Below are 22895 nucleotides of genomic sequence, written 5' to 3'. Positions count from 1 at the left end.
TATGTTTTCATAATTTTTTGTGGTGCTGACTATCAGGGTACCAGGCAAGTTCCCCATCACTCAGCTTTGGCCAAAACTTTTTTCTTGAGTCTCAACAATAAGTGCAATTTTTAAAAAAGATATATTCTTAAAAAAAATAAATAAAAGAAAAAAAAGAAAAAAGATATATTCTAGCTTTTTACGTGTGTGTGTGTTTGCACATATGTGTGGGAGTCTGCAGAAGACAGAAGAGAGCATCTGAAACCCTAGAGATAGAATTGCAAGCAGATTGTGAGCCTCCTGACAGGGAGGCTGAAAACTTAGGTTCTCTGCAAAAACAAGAAGTACTTCTAACCACTAAGCCATCTCTGCAGCTCATAAATGCAGTTTTTTAATTGTTTGGTAGGACTGTAACTAGCGTGAATTGCTGGACTCGCCATACTGGTCCTTTCCACTGAAAGTCCAGGTTTCAGTTAGTTGTCCGATGTGTTTTCTTTCTCAGAGCTAAACTTCTGAACTATGGAAAAGCTCTGCAATTGACTCAGTATCTCAAATCAGAAGAGGATTTCTTGCCATGGCAGAGAGCCATTTCAGCCGTAACCTACATCATTAGCATGTTTGAAGATGACACGGAGCTGTACCCCATGATAGAGGTAACATTGATGCTCTGAGAATACCACAAATGTAAATGTTCAGTAAACTAGGGTGACTTCTAAGGAAAGGGGCTCTTGCAGGCTATCTCTCCAACACATGAAATCATGAGATGTACGAGGACTTGTCTCAGTAAAGCAGACAGATGGTTTGATATTTTCCACTTTGAAGTGTTTCATATTTGTATTTCAGTATACCTCAGAAGAGTATGCATTTTAGTATCAAAATGTATATGACTATTTTATTTAAATTTATAGCATTTTAAACTATAAACTAAAACTACTTTAAGATGGACTTATCTGCTAAAACTAGTATTCTTGACAAAATTTAACAAAATAAGAAAACCATATTTTCTTACTCTCATCTCCACGTTGGGATTTTCCTTTAAGTTTGTCATTTCTGTTTACCTTTTTTTATCATTTCAATAGGACTTTGGCAGGCTGCTTGCAATTTTAAATAAATCCTAGATCCAAATATGGCTATTTTGTGTATTAAATGAAAGATCTTTGAAAAAAATGATTTGATATTTGTGAGGCTTAATTTCATTTGTGTACCAGGAACCATTAGTACTTGCCTGCCTGTAGTAATGGGATAGTGAGGACTCCTAAATTATCTTTGTAAATCTAAATAGCAATCACTTTTTAATATTTCATCGACGCTTAAACAGTCATCTTAGTATCAGAAGCATGTGAGGTGGTTTCTACTTATTACTATAATGAAGAAATAGTTGGGGTTTTATTCCTGTTGCTGTGAAAAATACCCCAATAAAATCAGTTTAAGGGAGAGGGTCTATTTGTTTCACAATTCCAGGTGACTGTCTGTCTTGGATAGGGTTTCTATTGCTATGAAGAGACACCATGACCGTGGTAACTCTTATAAAGGAAAACATTTACTTGAGGTGGCCACCTGGTTTCGAGGTTCAGTTAATTATTATCATGGCAGGGAGTAAGGCAGACATGGTGCTGGCTACATCTCAATCAGAAGGCAACAGGAAGTGGACTGTGGCACTGGATGATATCTTGAGCATATATGAGATCTCAAAACCTGCCTCCACAGTGAAATATTTCCTCCAACAAGGCCACACCTCCTACTAATGCCATTCCTTATGAGATCTTGGAGGGCAATTACATTCAAACTGTCGCACGCTCCATTGCCAGGAAGTCAGGGTGGCAGGGACTTGAAGCAACTGGTGGTCCCTTTACATCAACAGTTAAGAGAAGAGAGCAAAGAACTAATGCGTGCTTATGACTGCCCAGTTTACTTTCTCCACTCTTAACCTAGAATGCCCTTTCTAGGAAATGGTGCCACTCATGGTGGGCTGGGTCTTCCCACATCAAATAATGGAACCAAGACAAATTCCCATAGATTTACCGGATCTAGACAGTCTCCCACTGAATCTCCCTTCTCAGGTGACTCTAGGTTGTGTCAACTTGACAATCAAGCATCAAAGGCAGTCTCAGTTAATATTTTTAGAACATATTGAGGAAAGATCTAGATGATCTCTATGTTTAGGACAGAAGGAAAGTTCAGTGCTATAAAATGTGAACATTTTCTTTCTCTATGTGCTGACCCAAGCTTCTCAAAACTAGTAGGACAGAGATTGCAGTGGGGAATTCTAAGTGACACAAAATGCAGATAGAAAGCAGGTTCTTACTCATGGTATATTCTGCTTCTATTTCAGACGTACTTCCAAAGTCAAGTGAAGCCCATTGCGGATTCTCTGGGATGGAACGATACTGGAAGCCACATCCAAAAGTTATTCCTTACCTTTTACAAACTAATTTTTACTTAACATTTGTGTGTTTGTGTTTTAAAATATGATGAAAATGTGCTAAGGCCCTGGCTCTGTGCTTGTTTGTTTCTTAAGGTTACTCCGTGCCTCTGCATTAGGATTTGCATGCAAGATGGGAGACGGAGATGCCTTGGCCAACGCTTCCAAGTTATTTGAGGACTGGGTACAAGAGGGAAAAAGGTGACTACTCATGTTGTTTGCTTGTCTAGAAGATTTCAATAGAGTTGGGAGTAAACACATGAAATTCCTGAAACATTGTTTCTTCTGGTAGCATTCCTGTAAATCTTCGGCTTCTGGTGTACCGCTACGGGATGCAGAACTCTGGCGATGAGAGGTCATGGAACTATACTCTAGAGCAATACCAGAAAACCTCCCTAGCACAAGAAAAAGAAAAATTGCTCTATGGGTTAGCTTCCATCAAGGATGTTACTCTTTTGGCAAGGTAAGTTCTTTCTGTTTGCTTTGTGGTGTTTGGGATTAAATTCAACCAAAGCTTTGTCCATGCCAGGCAAGTCTTCTAGTGTTACCACGTACACTTAGGTATAATTTATTTTATTATTACTTTTTTGTTTGATTTTTGAGACAAGGTTTCTCTGTATAACTTTGACTGTGCTGGAACTCACTTTGTAGACCAGGCTGGTCTCAAACTCATGAGATACATCTGCTTCTGCCTCTGCCTCTCGAGTGCTGGAATTAAAGGTGTATGCCACCACTTTCCAGACTAGGTGTAATTTATTTTTAATTTTCTCCTTTTTAATTTTGTTTTTTAGGCAAGGTCTCACTGTGTGGCCCTGTAGATTAACATTAAGGCAATCTCACTGCCTCTGCTTCCCACCAGAACTGCCATGTTTAATATGTAATTTAAAATAAGTTTTGGGGACTGGAGAGATGGCACAACAGTTAGAAGCACTGGTAGCTCCTTCAGAGGACCCTAGTTGATTCTTAGAAACCACAGAGTGACTCACAACTGCCTTTTAATTCCAGTCTCAGGGGAACTGATGCCCTCTTCTGGCTTCTATGGGCACCAGGCCCTCAAGTAATGCACAGACACACATGCAAGCAAGATGTCCATACACAGGAAATAATTTCAAAAGTTAAAAATGACTAAAATAAAATTGGTTTAGACTAAATAAGAGGACATAACCATCCTGACATACGTCAAAGCATTATTACTAGATGGCACGGTGCTAATTATATTTGTTAAGGAATTTAGCAACTACTTTAGTTGTCTTAGAGAGACACTTGTGGATGTAGATATAGAAGAGAAATCACACACACACACACACACACACACACACACACACACACACACACACAACTTCAGGGCCCACCACATCAGTATAGTTTCTTGAATTTCAATGGTCTAGTGTGCTAAAATAATCCCCTAAGACATTCATTGTCAAAAACAGGTTGCTCTACCTTGCACCATTTGCCTTAGAAAGTAATTTTGTGGCCAGTGGTCCTTAGAATCTGAATTTGAAGCAATTCACATTTGAGATTGATATTTCAAGCATCCACAGAGTCCTCCTGAACTTGGGTGTCGACCAGACCCAATGGAGGTTTGGCTGCAAGTTTGGGGTGAAGTGAGGGGTCCTCTGGAATTCCTTGCTTATCTAAGCATATGGTAAACATGCTGTATTTCACACGAAAAGTGCTTAGAAAGGTCACCACCTTTGTTTTCTCTCCAACTAGTTCTAAAAGCCAGCACAATGAGGAACCACTGACACCAGCTGTTTGTCTATAAGTCTGGTTTTAAAATGAGTCATTAAACCCAAACCCTAGCTCAAACAGTCTATTAAAGTAAGTGCCCTATATTTTCATCCCTTGCACATTTTCCTTTTATACAAGGAAGACACATTTGTAGATTGCAGGATGTCCATTTGTAGTCATGGAGGAAGGAATGCTCTGTTTCTTGCTGGTCTTCTTAAGGTGTTTATCCATTTTGGTCCTGGGCTAAGTCTGTTGGGTTTTAACCGGTCCCATCTTACCTTCTAGAACTCTGTCTTCTGGGGATGAATGCTGTGGTCACAGTCATATCCTCCACTCCTGAATTACTTATGCTGTGTAACACATTGGTTTGACCAGAGACTTTTTCAGAATCCCTACACATTTCTTTTCAAGACTGAGGATATGTCTAGGGTTCCTTTCCACCGCTCACAAGCCCAAGAACCATGGGTGTTCCTTAAATCAATAAATCTAGTCACCTCATCTTGCCTATGATGTAACGTTGAGCTCCCATTCCACACTGGGCGTGGTACAAAGTTAGACGTTGATTGACAGAACTTTCCCCCTGCAGAATGAAGGGCTAGACTGGTGTACTCTGATGTCCCACAGCATATGAGCTTAACTTCAAGCCTGTGTTTTCTTCAGTCTCATGGGAAATTTCTGGCATCAAGTATCTTCCTTTCCTTTCACAGTGCCAGAACACATTAAAGTGAGGACAGGTTAATTCTGGCTCATGGCTCAGAGATCTGAGTTTGTGTTGCAATGCTCTTGGGCCTGACAGAAGGCAGAAATATCACAGTAGAAGAGTAAAGGGAAGGAAGGCTGCTCACCACGTGGAAGCCAGGGATCAGAGAGAAACAGGAGGCAGGCAGTGTACACTCTCAAATTGATCCACCTCCTTTAACTAGGCAGGACCACTTCACAGCCTGTTGAGTTAGGTATTCATCACAATGGACCAAACCACTGACAAGGACAGCACCATCACGATCCAGTTACTTCTAATACATTACCACCTAGGGACCAGGCCTTCAACTACAGACCTTTGGGGACATTTCATATCTAGACTCCAGCATTAAGTATACTTGATATTGATATATTAAAAACTTTTTTAAAAAATCTATAAATTTCTTTCTTTTTTGACAAAGGTCATCTCTCTAATTTATCTCTCATGTCTCATGTTTTGGGTAGTTAGTAACCCCTTATCTTCCCTATGAGTAGGAACAAGTTGAGGAGATTATGAAAATATGTTTGATTATCAGCAATAGATATTTTTGAGGTGCCTTTCTCATAGTAAACAAAACATGTTAACTTCATTTAGATAGAAACAATTCTAATAGCAATGTGGACTTAGAAGGTCAACTCTAGTTAAAACCACAGCATAACATTGAGGAACATCTACCCATTTGTTCTTTAATTCTTCCTGGACTTTTCCGTATTACCCTATAATTATAGCTAGCTAATCTAGCTATGTAAGCTTACATTAGCAAGTAAAGTATAAGCTCTGATCTATAGAATAAGACCTAAAGTTTTTATTTAACAGACACTTCTTATACATTCAGTGGGGTAACAGACAAATAAGTACGTGTATTCAATTCAATAAATGCTCTTTTATTAGAGTAATATTTAAAATTTAGTTTTAATTGTTTTTGGTGTTTTCAAATAATTTAAATTTTATATTAGTTTAATTTTCAATAATAGCTGTAATATTTAATATTAATTAGCTAAAATTGTTAGATTTAAATGCTTATATTTTAGCACGCCTCAAAATTAGAGGTTAGTCTTTAAAAACAGCTGAATACACTGATTTTTTTTTTCTAAAAAGCCCGTTCCCCCATTTGTCATATTTAATTCACTCTGTTAGGATATCCTTCAAGAATTGAGCTGCTGGGATGAAAGCAGTGTGGCCCTAAAACTTACATGACGGTTAACAGTCAAAGTTCATTTTGAAACAGTTTTCTTCTTGCCTTCACTTAGGTATCTGGAAATGCTCAAAGACCCCGATATCATCAAATCTCAGGATGTGTTCACCGTCATCCGCTACATCTCCTACAACAGCTACGGGAAGAGCATGGCCTGGAACTGGATACAACTCAACTGGGACTATCTGGTCGACAGGTGGGATGAGCGGATGATGGCTTCTTGTTCTCTTTGTTTGACACTCTCTGCAGGTGCCTTCTTTTTCTCTTCCGTGTACTTTCTTTGACTTCTGTACCATACCCAAAAGGCATATTGTCAGAGGTAAAGCACCAGAGCACTGCCCTTCCAGGTCTGTTGATTTTAGCCATGATTCTTTTTTTTTTGATGAAAGTTGCTGTTCCTAGCTATCAGCAAGATTCTGAGACCTGGAGAGAGAACTGAACTGCAATAGGTTTTGTTTAATTAAGACAAGTTGGCATATTTCTGCTCACTGTACTGATAGATACATAGCAAAATGTCAGACACATGTTTCGTTCTCAGGTACTGTTCACTGAGAACGGGGTGAGACATCCTGGAGCTGGGCTCCAAATAGAACCCTGCGTCTCCAGAACTCATATATACAGCAACTTTCCATTTCTCCATTTTCTTCATTAACTAGATAATAAGCTAAGTATTCCAAATGCATCTTAAAAGAGAATGCATTTCTTAGGCAATAGCACTTTGGGGGTGGGTGAGTGGAGATTTTGTGTGTGCACATCTCTCTCTCTCTCTCTCTCTCTCTCTCTCTCTCTCTCTCTCTCTCTCTCTCTCTCTCTCTGTCTTGTGTGTGTGTGTGGTTTGTTGGTGCTGGAGGATCCAGGGCCTTTTCTCTGCAAAGCATAAAGCACACACTCTATGACTGACCTACCCTCATGCCTAGTAATAGCAGCTTGGAAAATGGGAACTAGGGATGACAAACGAAGAGTAGAACAGACGAGAGATGTTTCCCCAAGCTTCTTATTTCTTTGGCCCCCATGCAGAGGATGTGCTGCCGTTCTTGGCTCTGGTCCTCTAAGCACATTGCTCAATTTCTGTTAAAAAGACATTTCTTTGGCTGAATATAAAATCGAATAGAGACTAAATATATTTCCCTAATAAATGTGTACACATTAACGAAAGGTCATTCTACCTGTAAGCCTCATGTTAGGAAATCTCTTTGTTGTCTGTATTAATCTTTCCTGTCAACAGTGGTTGGTAATTACTGTCCTCTGAGAAACATAGCCACAGGGATGACTTTTAACCCCCTCTTCTCTCTTCTGCAATTCCCCACTGCCTTTGTGTCTGTATTTCCTTTCTTTCTGAGATGCACAGTGTATCTCTACTTCTCAACTGAAGTTTTCTACATTGCTTTTGTCGGTTGCTGATAGATTTTTGCTGTTTCTATTCTTGTAACTGGTGAGAGTCACTGTTCTTCCATTTCTTGTTTTGTTTTGCTTTTTATCGAGACAGTTTCTCTGTGTAACTGCCTTGGTTGTTCTGGAACCCACTATGTTGTCCAGGTTGGCCTCGAACTCACAAAGATCTGTCTGCTTCTTCTGCCTCCCAAGTGTTGGGGTTAAAGATGTGTGTCATCACTGCCTAGCAATGTTCATCCATTTCTAAATACTAGTCTGAGGACATATGCACATAGAAGTTCATATCCATTGTTTATCAGTTTATAATTGTTTCAGTGAAAGGCTTGGTTTGGACTGAGTGAATCTGTTCAACAAGAACATGCTATCTGAGCATACTTAGAAAGATGGATGCCTAATAATACCTACTGTGTGTTTTGTGTTAGCTGAAAGATCACACGTCTATGTATGCTGCACGAAATTTATATAAATGAAGTGCAATGTTTGCTTCTAAATTCTTGTGAAAAAGATAAAAATATCTTTTGCTTATTATATGTCTTATCAATTAATAAGTAGAAAAATGAGTTTTGCCTTGCTATAGAGACCGTCTACATCTGACTTTAAAATAAACATATTAGATTTTATAAACCAAACTATTTTCCAAAGACAATGAATTGATTAACCATTGTCAGAGCTAGGCTCACAAGCCTTGACCAAGGCTTTTAATATTTCTTCATTGTCTGATGCTCTAACTTTCATGAGATATTATTGCAGATGGCCCCAACACACAGATCATACAATAACCACATGTCTTTTACACAAAAGGCAATATTAATTATGTCTGGTTTGAAGAAATAGAATTTTCCTGTGAAAGATTAATAAGACAAGCAAATTGAAATGAGCCAAGCTTTATTCAAATATTTCCAAACTCTTGAATGATTTCCAAGTTTTCAGTTGTGTGGTGTTACTGTCCCTATTTCTGAACAATTTATTGTTTCCCTCAAATAAATAATCTGTTTTTCTATCAAGCTTTTTCCATGTGACCTCTATAACTGCTGTTTGCCAGGTCACTACTGTGCCCTCCAGCTTAAGCCTTAACCCCAAAGCCCAATATCTGTGAGAGATGACTCTTTGTTCCTGTGTCTTCTAAACCCTTAGCTCTGAAACTGGGAAGCTCCATGAGCTCAATGGGTCTGTAGTGGGGTTTGACCAAATTTGATTTTAGTTTGCTATAGATGAAAAAAAAATCAATAATTTTGAGATAACGAACATGATCTAAACATTTAAATATTATCTCAAAATAACTTAATAAGAACTCAATTATAAGTTTTGAATACATCAAAGTAATTTCTGTATGATGTAATATTAGGGCATATAAATATGAAGTCAAAGAAGATGACGTCATCTAACTTTTTAAATTCCCATAGTTTTAGCCACTTTGATGAAGGCACGGTATGTTTTCACTATTTTCTGCACTTTATATTACATTAGGCCCCTGAGATAAACACATTATGCAGGTAGTGTTTACACAAGTATTTGGAGTTTTTATTTGATGTATATGTTGCTATTTCCCAAATATTTCTTCTAATTTTTAATTACTAAGAGTAAAACAACAATAATTCAGGAAGTAGAGGCCATTCAAACAACAATGACTTGCAGTTAGCATCTGTTCTTGGGATTTGTAGCCTCTTTGCAGCAACACGTATTTCCTTCTTTTTGCTTCCTGCCCTCCCCTTACAAAACTGATAGGTGTGGTTCTTCAGAAGCTGCAGGCGATAATAAGAATATTTAAGTAATCTATAATAGAATCAGCCAGAAGTAATTCCTGCTGTCACATCATGGTTCATTCCTAAGTCATTTCTCCATGGCTGCTGGCTTGATACACAGAGTCACACCGTCCACAGGATTTTATGATTCATTCTTCTTGTAACGTATTGCTACTGAAAGAAAGGATATTGCGATTTCTGATAAATGACATTTTAGAGTAACTGCCCATTTCCCCAGTATGTTCCTGCACTGTGTTGTTCTTAAATATCCTCATTAATACCTAATTTTGTTTCTATATTTTTAATTTAAAAATTTTCTTATTTTATGTTTATAGGTGTTTTGACTGTGTATATATGCATGTATGTGCACCACATACAATGTCTGGTGCCTGGGGAGGTCCGAAGGCAGTTTCAGAACCCCCGGAAATGAAACCACTAAGGGTGTTAAGAATTATACCTTGGTCTTCTAGAAGAACAGCAAGTGTTCTTAATTGCTGAACCATTTCTCTCACTCCTAAAACGTCATTTTATTTATTTATTTTTATTTTATATGTGTTGATGTTTTGCCTGCCTGCATGTCTATGTAAGGGTGTCTGATTCCCTGGAATTGGAACCTCAGACAGTTGTGAGCTGTCATGTGAGTACTGGGAATTGAACGGGGCTTTCTGGAAGAGCAACCAGTGCTTTTAACCACTGAACTATGTATCCAGCCCCCTAAAATATCATTTTAAGTTAAATTCTTTGGCTAGTAAGTCATGTAACTCCCATGCTTTGTGTTAGATTCGATAACTGGCATTGGGGCTACAATAAGAAATGGACCTCGCAGAACCCCTGACGTTGGTGAGAGCAATATTAAGTCAAGAATTATTAAAGCTAGCAAGATTAAATCAAGAATTTTGCAAATACAGACACACAATTACCCAGAAAAGAAATTCGGAGTACACTAAAATAATGCAAAGGGGAAACTAACCAGCTTGAAAGAAGTTGGAAGTGAGGTCTGTCTAAGGAAGTACTAAGTGAATTGAAGGAAGGACAGGAATGAGTTAGGTAAACAGAAGCAGAAGTATCTTGGCTGAGACTACCAGGAAAGAAAGATATAACCGTTAAAAGGAGTAGAGTCATGTTAAAATCTGACTTTTATTCTAAGAGCAACGACAAGACGTTTGTAAGAAACTCAAAGAATGGTTTCATGTTGAAAATGAGTGCTTCCACTGGTGATGGGGAAGCATGGGCACTGGTGAGATCAGAGTGGATTTGAGAAACACACTTAACTTCTGCAGCAGTCCCAGAAAGACAGGGGTCAGCTGGCAGCAAAAGACAGTGATAAACTGGACCGTAAAGTGATGGTGGAGGTGAAGGACTCACAGAACACAGCGAGTTGGAAAATAAAAGAGGAAGTGAGGGAATAAGGGCGATGCTTGAGTTTCTGGCAAGGTTCAGCTTGCTACGTATGTGTTTATGGTTTTCTCTTAAGGGCAAGAGGGGAGGTTTTCTTCAAGACAGATATCTTGTCAGATGCCACTTAGAATTTAAGTAAATTGAAGATAAAAAAGTCAGTTAGTTTTACTGATAAAAACAATGTACTTACATAAAATTAGTGATCTTGGAAAGCAGTGTTTAGGGCTAGCGACATATCGCTTAGTTTGTGTTTTGTTACTAAGAATTAGGTTGCACATCTGTACCTAGTTCTGAGGGAGACTGAGAAGCACTGTCATTATCTGTGCACCCTTGTTATCAGGAGGAATGAAAGTATTTTGGGGGATACAACAAGCAGTCTACCATGTCTGAGAAATGGTATGAAATCTATATGCAAGACGAAGTATGGACTTTATAGACAGCACTCGTGAATGTGATTATAAAAGTGTTGGCTTTTAAATGTTTATAGATTGTATATGTGTATTGGTCAAAAGATGTCTTTTAGGAGTTGGGTATTTTTTTTCTCTTTCCAGTGTGGAATTTGAGGATTGAACTCAGGTCTCAGACTCGCATGGCAGGCACGTTTATTCTCTGAGCCACCATCATATTTTATTAGTGTGTTTAGCTTCTTTGGAAAACTACTTCACACCCATATCCACACATACACCTTTTTCATATAGAAAAAGAGATTTCAGGCTCAGACACTAATATTCTGTTTTACTCCCTTCCACTCCTCTTCTACAGATTCACAATCAATGACAGATACCTTGGCCGGATTGTCACCATCGCTGAGCCCTTCAACACGGAGCTGCAGCTCTGGCAGGTATGGGGACGGATCCCCTTCTGCTTCTCTAGGAAGGAACAAGCTTAAGCTTTTCTCCAAAAGGGACGTGGTAATTTCTCCAATCAAATCCCAGACACAAGAAGAAAGAGAAACCCCTCATATCAAATCAATTATATGCTGCTTTTTTACTAACCTGCAAAGTGACCCAAATGAAAACAGCTTTAAAAACTGAGAAATGGAGCCGAGCAGTGGTGGTGCACACCTTTAATCCCAGTGCTCAGGAGGCAGAGGCAGACAGATCTCTGTGAGTTCGAGGCCAGCCTGGTGTACAGAGCGAGTTCCAGGACAGGCTCCGAAGCTACAGAGAAACCCTGTTTCAAAAAAACCAAAAAACAAATAGGCAGGAAAACAAAACAAAACAAACAAACAAACAAACAAAAAACATGAGAAATGGAAGGCCTGGGAAGGCTGGGGTAGGCTGGGGAAGGCTGGGACAGGCTGGGACAGGCTGGGGAAGGCTGGGACAGGCTGGGGAAGGCTGGGACAGGCTGGGACAGGCTGGGACAGGCTGGGACAGGCTGGGACAGGCTGGGACAGCTGGGACAGGGTGACAGAAGGACGTGGAGTGGGTCTTCCTATTCAGGTAGCTGCTGGTGACTCTGGGATAAGTTGGTTAAGATTTGAGTCCACTCAGCATTGATAGTTTGGGAATTTTGAAAGAAATCCTAAATTGCTGAAATCTCAGTGAAGAAAAAAGTATGTCCACTAACGCAGGACAAAAAGAGATGTCCTGAAGTCTCCATGTCTGTGCATTAGATGAGCTGTTTAGATTCGTGCATATGGTAAGAAACAAAATAATTCTTAGTTTTGAAAATGGCAGATAATACTCTAGTTCAGTTTTTGGGGGACAGAGCTTGGAGAGTAGGCAAGAATATAGAACTATGGTGAAGATAGACTTTCCCTACATTCATTTAAGAAATGAACTGAAAGTATAGGAAATTCTCCAGCCCCCTGGAGAAAAATCCATCATGCCACAGGCCACATTGTCCATGGGACACTTTGGGAAAGGCACGGACAACAGAGAAATCCCCAGAAGTGGACATGGTAACCACGGCATGATGCCCTCCTTCCCTATCTTAGCCTCTTGTGGTTAAACAGGCTCTCAGGGCCCAAAGCCAAGAGAAGCGAATGCTCACGTGTCTGGCAAGCTCATTCTGAGTGCTATACCGGGAGCTGCCACTGCAACAAATTTCCCATAGGAAGCAACAAAGCCAGTTTCCAAATGGAATTCCTGAAGATGCGGCCTTCAGCTGGGTCTCCTGATAATTTCCTTCTCTCTTCTAGATGCAGAGCTTCTTTGCAAAATACCCAAATGCTGGAGCTGGAGCACAGCCTAGAGAGCAAGTGCTGGAGACGGTGAAAAACAATATTGAGTGGGTAAAAGAAAACAAACAGTCCATAAGCGACTGGTTTAACAGCCTGCCGAAGGACGGCTAAGGTACTTCATCTTGTGAATCAGCGTGCCGTGGAGCCCGAGGTGGCCTGGTCTACAGACTGCAGAGGGAGCCTTGGAAACGGGTTCTGCTTATGCTAAGAACTGTGTTTATGTCTCGCAAAGCTGTTAAATTATTCCTCTTTGTTTTTTGAAGGAAGATACTAATAGAGTGTTTCATATACTCAGGGATTTCTCCTAAGTGTACTTCACAGGGATGTCTTTACAAACTGAAGGGTTTAATAGTCACATTAATGTCTTTAAATATCATTCCTTGTATCTTAAATCTGTGAAAATAGAACAATTTGGTCCTAGCTTTACATTTTTAGTACCAAAGAAACACCACTTAATCTTCTCTCTTGATTGATTTTTAAAGTTTAAATACCAGTACTTGCGGGACATATTGCCATCTTAATCTTTATTTTATTATTCAGAATTACATAGACCTAATATCATTTTATTCACATATGTCTCACTGCCTTAAATCCTACCAAAGTAACCTTGGCTTAATTTTTGTTCAAGGATTGAATGAACAAGCCAAAGAAATGATTGACTATTGCCTTTGCTCTTACTAAATCAATCAGACGATGCTGTATTCTTTTTTAAAAAAAATAAAGTTAAATTATTGCCTTGAAAAAAAATTGCTTCCCAGTGTCCCCTTGCTCTGAAGTGTACATAATGGCAGCATTCCCCAAATAGTTTAGCACATTATAAGTATGCATCGAGAACCTGGCCTTGGTCACGCATGATGCTCTTTCGTCTCTCTTGATGCATACAAAGCTCTGTCAAATGCGCTATGAAATTAGCGGGAATGGGGAGCTTAACTGTGCTCTGTGGATTTGATAGGGAGAAAGGAAAGTAGTTGGAAGCTGTTCAGGAAGGAGAGAAGGCCGATTATTCTACCAAAGCAAAAGGGCTTAAAATCTAGCTTTGCCCTCTCGAGCAACAAAAGTGTGAAAACGGAGAAACTTGAGATTGTCTCCAGCACAGATGCATGTATAAGAGCATGTCTTCTTATACGGAAATTTTACCTAGACACCTTTAAATCCAAACCCGTACAGAACACCACTGATAACATCTCTACATGTAGGCCAATGAGATGGCTCCGCCTGCCACCCTGCTTCCATCCGCAGGCTCCACGGGGTAAAGGAAAAGAATTGATGCCTGCAGCTTATGCTCTGACCTTCAGACATGTGCTGTGGCGTGTGTGTGTGTGTGTGTGTGTGTGTGCCCATGAGCATGCGTACACATACACATACTAAATTAAAAGATAAAAATTTTAATTTATGTGCGTGACTGAAAGAAAGGCATCAGTTTCATAGAAGCTGGTGGCTGGGGTCTATTGACTGTGGCCCTTGATGCCCAATAGCTCACAATGGCAGTCCAAGAGGCAGAACAGACCGAATTTCTTTCTTCCCATCTGTTCCATTTAGAAAAAGTCCAAGTTTACTTGGAAAATTCAAGATTGGTGGGGCTGGAAAGATGGCTCAGCGGTTAAGAGTATTGCCTGCTCTTCCAAAGGTTCTGAGTTCAATTCCCAGCAACCACATGGTGACTCACAACCATCTGTAATGAGGTCTCGTGCCTTCTTCTGGCCTGTAGGCATACATGTAGACAGAATTTTGTATACAGAATAAATTTAAAAGAAAAGAAACTCTGGCCCTTTAAAAAAATTCAAGATTAGGTTGATGACAATTGGGGGCACATGTGTACAATAAAAACTGTTGGCTCTCACTTTATTTACACAACATACTCCAAGCCCATACTCCAGTGCCATGCTGATAGCTGCCTGCGATCCTCAAGTGGCTTTAGAAGAAATGGGAAGATGGCATAGCGGGGGGGGGGGGGCAGGACGAGAAGAGCAGGGTGGAATAGATGCGGATGGACTTCAGAACCCGTGTTTTGTCCTGAGACTTCTTTGGAACATCTTTAAATATTAAAGTGCCACAGATAAATGTAAAACATTTATGCCCTCGTGGCGATATGCTCTCAAGATTGGTTAGATAGCGTTCACTCGCACAGGGTCACCCTTCAAACACTGCAATACCCTATCCTGCTCTGCACGGCTGGGATGAGATGCTGGGCTTGTACTTCCTAGTCTTCATACAGCTCAAGACCCACAGCTGATGTGTACCTGCATGGAGTTTGGAAGATAGTAATCAAAGGGGTCGCCCTTTTCATGGCAGTGGAGAGATAGGGGTGTCAAGGAAAAACACAAGTTGGTAGTCTCTGAACTCTGACCCTTCCACCCTCACCTCCACTCCGCTCAACCCGCAGTCCCCTCCCTCCCCCACACTTCTCCCTACCCCCACCCCTAGTCCCTTCAACCTCCCTCCTCCCCCACTGTCACCCCCACTCCCAGCCCCAGTTCCATCAACTCTGACTTCTCACCCACCCATAGTCCCCTTAACCCCCCACTTCTTCCCTACTCCCACCCCCACTCGCAGCCCCAGTCTGCTCAAACCCCCCTCTCCCTCACCCCTACCCTCCTCCCGGTCCCTTTAACCTTTTACTTCTCCTCCACCTCCACCCCCAGTCCCCTCAACCCACCTTCTCCCCCACCCTTGCCCCCAGTCCTCTCACCCCCACTTCTCCCCCACTCCCACCCCCCACTCCCAGTCCCAGTCCTCCCACCCCCCACTTCTCCCCTACCCCCACCCCACCAGTTTAATTTTCTCCACCCCACTTAACACCTCCGTGGTTCAAAGCATTAGTAGCATGACACCTAACTCACTCACTCCTGGATGATCTCATTTATTTCTGGATTAGAAAGACATGGTTGTGACTTCTTAAAACAAGGAGCCTAGCACTCATCTCTTCTCTACTCAAGCCCCTTAAATGGCAGATAAGTTCTTCATTCCCTCTGTTAAATGGGAAACCTAGAGTAGCCAACCCTGAAAGATACAAATTAGAATCACAGAATTTTATTTTGCTTTGTGTTTCCATTAACCTAGTGCTTGTTTTGCTACTCATTGCTCTTCACCCATAAAGGCTGTCTAGTGTAGACTGGTGGACTAGGGTGACCCCCAAAGACTCTGCTTCAATTCTAAGGAGCTTTAGAATATAGGCCTATAAATCTCTACATTAAAGCTCATTTAGTACATTGAGTTATTTGTTCAATTTTAGTGAAAAAAGACCCTCCAAAGCACCTGTCTATATATATCACATATATGTGCATATATATTTATATGACAAGTGCTATGTTAAAGAAATCCTGAAGGCTAAAAGAAAGGCCCAATAAGCATGAACGGGAGGAAAAATAGCAGAGGCAGGGAAGATAGAGAGTGGAAAAAAGCTGAAAGTATTGTTATAATTATCAGCATATATTTATGTGTAGATACGATGACTCATTTCATTTGTTTTCCAATAATTTATTTCCTGTCAGGGAAAACACAGTCATTTGTTTTTCTCTCTATTTTAAAACCAAGTGAAATAGTTTGTTGGTCTGTTTTCCACTGCTTGACAGCATAGTTGAAAAAAATCTACTTAAAGGAGATTTGTCTCAGCTTCCTGTGCCTGGTTATCCGGCCAGGTTGTTTTGGGGCCTGTGGTAAGGCAGAATAACAAGGCAGAAAGACTTGGTAGAGATGGCTACTTACCTCCTTGTGGACAGGGCAGTTGAGGTCAGGGAAGATAGCCAGAATCCCAAGATCCACTTTAAGGGTAGGTCCCAATGAGTTGCGTCCTACAACTGGGTTCCACCTCTGGAAGCTCCCACCACCTCCCAAAAGTAGGGAAACAAACTTTCAACACATGAGTTTGTGGGGGACATTTTAAGGTTCCCACCATAACAGATGGTGTGCTGGTAGCTGAGCACAATGCTATTTTGTTATCATTAAAGCACAGTCTATCAATCACTGAAATTCCATGGAAAAACAAATGAAAGAACTTCCCTCCCCCAAACTAGTAAACAGAGCACAGGAAGGACCAAGAAACACAATGAAGCAAGACAGCACATAGCCTGAAGGACTGGCTGATCCATTTAACCATGTGTCGTATTAAATCAAGTATTTTGAAATGCCCAGGGAGAATTTTTATTTCCATGACAGGTACCAATTTTTTTTTCTAAATCTCTTTTCGGTGAGAAAGAGAAGGACTGTCAGTTGCAAAGCCGAATTGTATATCCCCGAATCCACACACTTCTGGAATGTACATAACCATCCAAGTTCACAAACATGGTCTTCTACAGCTCTTAGCTGGCACAAAGTCCAGGGGTAAAGATGTGTTCAACATAGATTTTTTGGAAATAGTTATGGCTCTTGTTTTCCAAGCATGTGTCATCTAACAGTGGCCCCTCAACCGGAGTGGCCTCTTTCATTTTTCCTCACTTGACCACATCCTTTACTATATCAAAAGCAAAGTCACTGAAGGGGGAGGTCAGTAGCAGTCAGGGACAAAATACTACACCAGCGACAGGTCAGTGCCTGCTTAAGTGCATGGGCAATGCTTTCTACCTGTGGGCTGGGCTCTATCATCATTCCAATCCACAAGGCATTCTTTCTCTTCTGTCATCAGTATTTGATTTTCTTCTTCTCTCTCTATCAGTAGGGAAATGTACCATTGTTCTTCCAAAAGGGAGAACAAAACAACAAAGTTTTCATGGCATCTTTACCAGGTCTTGATGTATCTTTCCCACAAAATTTCTCTAATGGGTTGTTGACACTCACCTGAGATCTCATTGAGCCCATTCTACGAGGGCTTTGATCTCAGTGATCCGCTAAAACTGTATTTGCTGAGGTAAGCCATCTAACGTCAGTCGTGAATTGTTGAGACAATTGTGCAGAAAGTCCAGGTTATAATGTACGAGTGGAGTGTTAACTGACAACTGGCTAATATAAAGCCAAACTCAGAATATTAAAATGAATGAAGTATATGCTTCAGAAAACTCCGACTCCAATATTATTTTAATGGCAGTCTTGTAAGTTTTATCAAACCAGAATGACTTTGAATACAGATATTCTTCCTTGTTACTTAATAACTGGATGAACTAGAGACCATGCTGGCAAATACTTATGAAAGCTCAAAAGCACCTGTCAAGATAGAAATCAGTCTAAGAGTTGTGCCAAGGTAAGGGTGTCCCACAGAAATCATTCTGCATCCATTTGCTCTAATGCATAGAACAATTAGTAAAGTCCCCCAAATTACAGGACACAGTGGAGGACTCCAATTTTTTAAAAAGCTTTACAAAACATGTTTAAGCTTTCTTCTTGGCCATTTCCCCTTGGAAGAGAGAAATGAAACAGCTCTTGATAAAGTAATATGTAATCTATAACTTTCATCAATACATCTTTGCAACTGACACTTTTAGATCAATTGAATATGTACTTTAATCGGAGGATCATGTGTTAAAATTGTAACAACGATTATGCCTGAGCAGTCAGCATGACTGATTCTCACCCAAGGAATTAAAGGTCCGGATCTAAATATCAATAAAGGATAAAATAAATGTATGCTTTTGTAAAATATTTACTTGCAATCTAATGAGAAATGATGTTTTAACTTTTCAAAACATCTAAACTTGAGGCTTATTGAGAAGGAAGTCATAAAAGTTTAGACAAAGCATCAAATAGACTAACAGGGCCATAATTGGGGGGGGTAAAGAAAAGGCTGTGATTTTGGTCTTTCTTTTAAATGCAGATGATAAACTATGCTCTAAATCCAACCAAGATTAGTCAATAATTGCACATAAAATATCAAAATTTGGCTTCAACTTTAGAATCAAACATGCACTCACGAAATTAAAGCAGAAGACCTACAACATTTAGAATAGTTAGCCTTGTTTATATGGTTGAGACTTACCATTCAGCCAGAATCAACTCTTTGAGCTTACCCTAAATTCATGCTTCAAGTTACTTTACCTTAAAATATATCCTACATCTTAATTTTGATTTCCAAGCTAAGAGTTTTACATGGAAACTTCCTTTGTGTGTGTGTGTTTGGTATTAGAGAGAAGAGGTGTTTTATTTAGGGGTATTAAGGTGCACAACTTAATATAATAAGATCTTATGTGTATGCTTTGGCTTCACACATGCCATTTGACTTGTTTGGTTTACACCTTCTATATTGGTCAAAGATTCAATGGTGTGACAAAAGTAATTTTGTCACATTGCTGAGGGAAATAATGTAACAGTAAGAAAGATTTCTTTTGGCTCATGGTTTCATAGGTCTCAGTCCACAATCACTTGGCCCCATTGCTTCTGGCCCCAAACATGGCAAGGCAGAATTTCTTAGCTGATTATATATAATAAAGAAGATCTCTGTGATAGACGCTGATGAAGGCGGTGCCTATGTGGTCCAAATGCTTGCTCAAATCCTATCAGCTGACATGCAAGCCTGGAGCACTTGGGCCTTTGGGGGAAACATTTCATATCCAAATCATAAAATTCCTCTCAGAGGTCCATGTCTATCTCAATGCAGAAATGTCTTTATTCTTTCTCCAAGAGTCCCAACCCTAAACAATTCTGACATTGCTTGAATGTCCAAGTACAAGATCTTTTCCAAGACTCAAGTCAAATTTTAAGCCGCGAGTCTCTGGGAAATTAAACAATTTATATATGCCAGAAGTACAATGTCACAGAGAAAATGTTCTCATCTAAAAGGGAGCAACTGGGTTATAGGAAAGAAAGATGAGATCAAAGCAAGGCTAAAACCTGAAGGACAAACATTAAATCATTGTCTAGCACCTGGGGTACACACAAGATAGCATGGCGAGTGTTCCAACGGGCTTGACCCTTCTACCACAACAGGTTTTCTCTTAAGCTACTCTCCTTCCTGGCTTTGCTTGCCTCAGCAGATAGTCCACACCCCCGGCGTTTCTATCTCCCTGGGGTCTCCATTACATCTCTGTCTTTATTCTAATCACTTTCTATGTCTTTGGGGCTACCTAAAGGAATCTTCACCTTGACACACATTACCTGGCCTCCTGGGCCTTCCTTTGAAAACTAGGTGGAAGCCTCCATGACCCCACAACTCTTGAGTTCTTCATAGCAACAAAGTCAGTATCACACAAACAATGACAAGATCTATCATCAGCTCAGCATTAAGTAGATTCATATAGATCGTAGCTTTAGTAACCTCTGAATGCCCAAACAGCTGTACGTGGTGAAATGAGTCCCGAAGAAACAACTTCTCAGGTGAGACTATTCAAGTGGAGAACACAAGAGACGCGCTGTTCTCAAGGGAAAGTCTTTCAGGCACTTTACTCCTTAATACCCTTGAGCTGAAAAATGGGTCGGGGCTGGCCAGTTTTAGAAATGCCTTCAAAGCAACTTTTCTACTGTCTCTTTGCAAAAGACCTGGGTTTTTGCTGTTGTTTGTGATGATATCATTAGAAACTATGTCTTCTTTCGCTCCTCCTTTACTCCAGATTTTCTGGTGAAACACCAAGGATTTCAAGCTTTTCTGCTCTGATTTGCACTCCTAATTCTCATCTTGAAGCTGGATAAGAGCAACTATTCTCATGCCACAGCTTGAATGTTGGACTTCCTCAAAATATCTTCCAGAGATGAATCAAGTGATAGTGCCCTCCTCCTCTCTCCCATTTCTTTCTTTCTTTGAGACAGGGTCTCTCTATGTAGCCCTGGCAGTCCTGGAGTTTATTATGTAAACTAGACTGGTCACGAAGTCACAGAGTTTTGCCTTTTCTTTTCCTTTTTTTTAAAGTTTACTTTTTAAAAATTTTATTCTGTGTGCCTTTCACATCATGCATTTTGATCCCATTCATTCCCTTGTCCCTTCACATCTGCCCTCTACCCAGCAACCCCCCCCCAAAAAAAAGTTTAAGAGAAAAAAATTAAAAATCTCATCATAGAAGCTTCAGTGTGACTCAGTGAGTCACACAGATAGCCCCTTTGTCCATATATCTTTACTTGCACGTGTCATTGGTCTGGCTCAAGGCTTCTGGTTTCTACTACATTATAGATGCTGGGCCCTCACTGGGACTCCTCTTTGATGTCCTGTTGTCGCCCTAGACTGTTGAGATCATGAAGCTTTAGGTCTGTGAGTCAGGCACCTTCGCATTCTCTAGCAGATCATAGATGGGGTGGATGTTGGGGAGGGCCAAGTTGTAACCTTGTTCTGGATCGCAGCAGCTGCACGGTTGGTCAGTCTGCCAGTTCTCCGCTGTCCTTACCACCAGGGTGAGCTCTCCATCAGTGCCCCCACTCCTCCCAACTTCCCCTTCCCCCGCTCCTGCTAATTTACCCCTTGCAGCAATGAGGGTAGGGCCAGTTCCCTTGCCTTCAAGCCCTCAGTGTTTGCTTTCCCACACCTACACCATTACGACCAGCCAGCTCTGCTGTGTTGCTGAGGCAGGGTACAGGGGCCACTCACTGTCCTGAGCACCCCAGCTGGTGGGGGGCAAGGACAGCCTTCCGTCCCCAGGACCCCAGAGCCAGCTCCTCCATCTGTCCCAGGTGTTGATGGGTGGGTGGGGGAGATGTCTCTCCTCTGGCCATGCTACCACATGTCAGGTGAGTAATGGGGACACCTCCCCTTCTCACAGCTGGGTCACTCACACCTCCAACAACAGAGTCAGCTGGGCTATGTTGCCTAGGTGAGGAGCAGGGAGGGCTGACTTTCCTGAGTGCTGCAGCTGGTAAAGGGTAAAGGGGAAGATCTGCTCTCTCTCTCTCTCTCTCTCTCTCTCTCTCTCTCTCTCTCCTGTTGCAGAGTGGAGAAGGGGGTGTTAAAGGATGAGGGGTATGGAGGGCATCTCTCCCCCCACTCACATGACAGATGAGTAGTGGGGACAGCTCTCCCGTGCTCTCACAGCCCCAGGGCTGGCTCACCTACAACTCTGCTAACAGGGTTGGCTGCTAGCTGCTATTGTGCTGCCCTGGTGAGGTGCAGGGCTTGCTCCCCACAAGTGTTGCAACTGGTGGGGGTCACTGCCTCTGCCTTTCAAGTGCTGGGATTAAAGGAATGTACCATCCCACCCAGCTGTTGAAAATATCTTTAAGCTCAGTCTTAGAGCATCAAAACAATGTAGACAAATTCTTTGATATAACACAACATGCCTGGCTTCTAACCTAACTCTCAATGGAGTCTTTGTGCTCATCAAAACTTCGTGAGGACCGTCTTTACTGTCTCCATTCGTATTGGCATTCTGGTCTTCTGAAAAAGGATCAAAACTATCTTCTGAGCTCTACTTAGAGAATCCTAGGGTTCTGCAAGTCCGCATCTCCAAACTTTTCCAAATTCCCCCACCCACCGGTAGCAAAGACTTTGAACCCTTGATGATCTTGTGACCACAGCAGCATTCCCGCTTTATGGTACAAGTTTTCTGTGCTAGCCAGACTTTTGTGGCTACGACAAAATACCCGAAAGGAAGAACTCAAAATGAGAAAATATTTATTTTGACTTATGGTTTCAGGCCGTGGTTTCGTCCATGTTGAGATAGAATATGTGCATAACCTGTGGCTAAGTGACTTACCTCTTAGTGGACAGGAGGTGGGGGGGTGAGGGACAAGATATTCTTCAAAGGTCTTCCCCAGTGTGATCAACTTCCTCTATCTAGGCCTCATCTCCCAATAAAGCAATCAAATAAAGAATCAATTAATGAATGAATCCACTGAGGAAGATAGAGCCCTCAGGAATTCCCATTGTTTACTATCTGGTTGTCAAGCATTTACCCCTGGGCCTTTGGGGGAAAACTCTTCACATCAAAATGGCAACACTTGTTTTGTCAACTTCCAGTCTTTTACGAGCCTGATGCTAAGAGGAAAGGGAAATTATAAAATATGAGTGCAAGGGTGAAGCTAGCCACAAAGAAGGCTCAACACTGGGCTGATATTCAGGCAGACTTTAGAGACAGTAAATTGGGATTTTTGTTCAAGTTCTCTAGAATATTGATGAAAATGTTATGAGTATCTAGGAGCTACTCTGGAAGAAATCCTTCTTTCGTTTTTTTTCCTCCCCAAGTTTAAGTAATGAGGTAATTCCTAATTTCAACCGTGTCCTTAAAAATGGAGGCTCCTGGATCTGGAGAGACAGCTCATTGGTC

The 22895-nt window shown here is 41.0% G+C and overlaps 1 protein-coding gene across 1 annotated transcript in view; it reads left to right on the top strand.

Annotated features, from left to right (window-relative positions):
* Window positions 1-13525, top strand: part of Enpep (glutamyl aminopeptidase) — a 67897-nt gene extending 54372 nt beyond the window's left edge. The window contains exons 14-20 of the mRNA XM_057793236.1: window positions 482-632; window positions 2312-2385; window positions 2498-2602; window positions 2694-2864; window positions 6122-6262; window positions 11361-11439; window positions 12745-13525. Coding sequence (XP_057649219.1) covers window positions 482-632; window positions 2312-2385; window positions 2498-2602; window positions 2694-2864; window positions 6122-6262; window positions 11361-11439; window positions 12745-12897 — 874 coding nt within the window. The 3' untranslated portion in view covers window positions 12898-13525. The remainder of the gene's footprint in view (window positions 1-481; window positions 633-2311; window positions 2386-2497; window positions 2603-2693; window positions 2865-6121; window positions 6263-11360; window positions 11440-12744) is intronic.
* The last annotated feature ends 9370 nt before the right edge of the window (window positions 13526-22895 follow it).

This window comes from Chionomys nivalis, chromosome 18 (assembly GCF_950005125.1).
Source record: "Chionomys nivalis chromosome 18, mChiNiv1.1, whole genome shotgun sequence".
NCBI classification, from domain to species: Eukaryota; Metazoa; Chordata; class Mammalia; order Rodentia; family Cricetidae; genus Chionomys; species Chionomys nivalis.
This window is presented reverse-complemented; position numbering and strand designations above follow the sequence as displayed.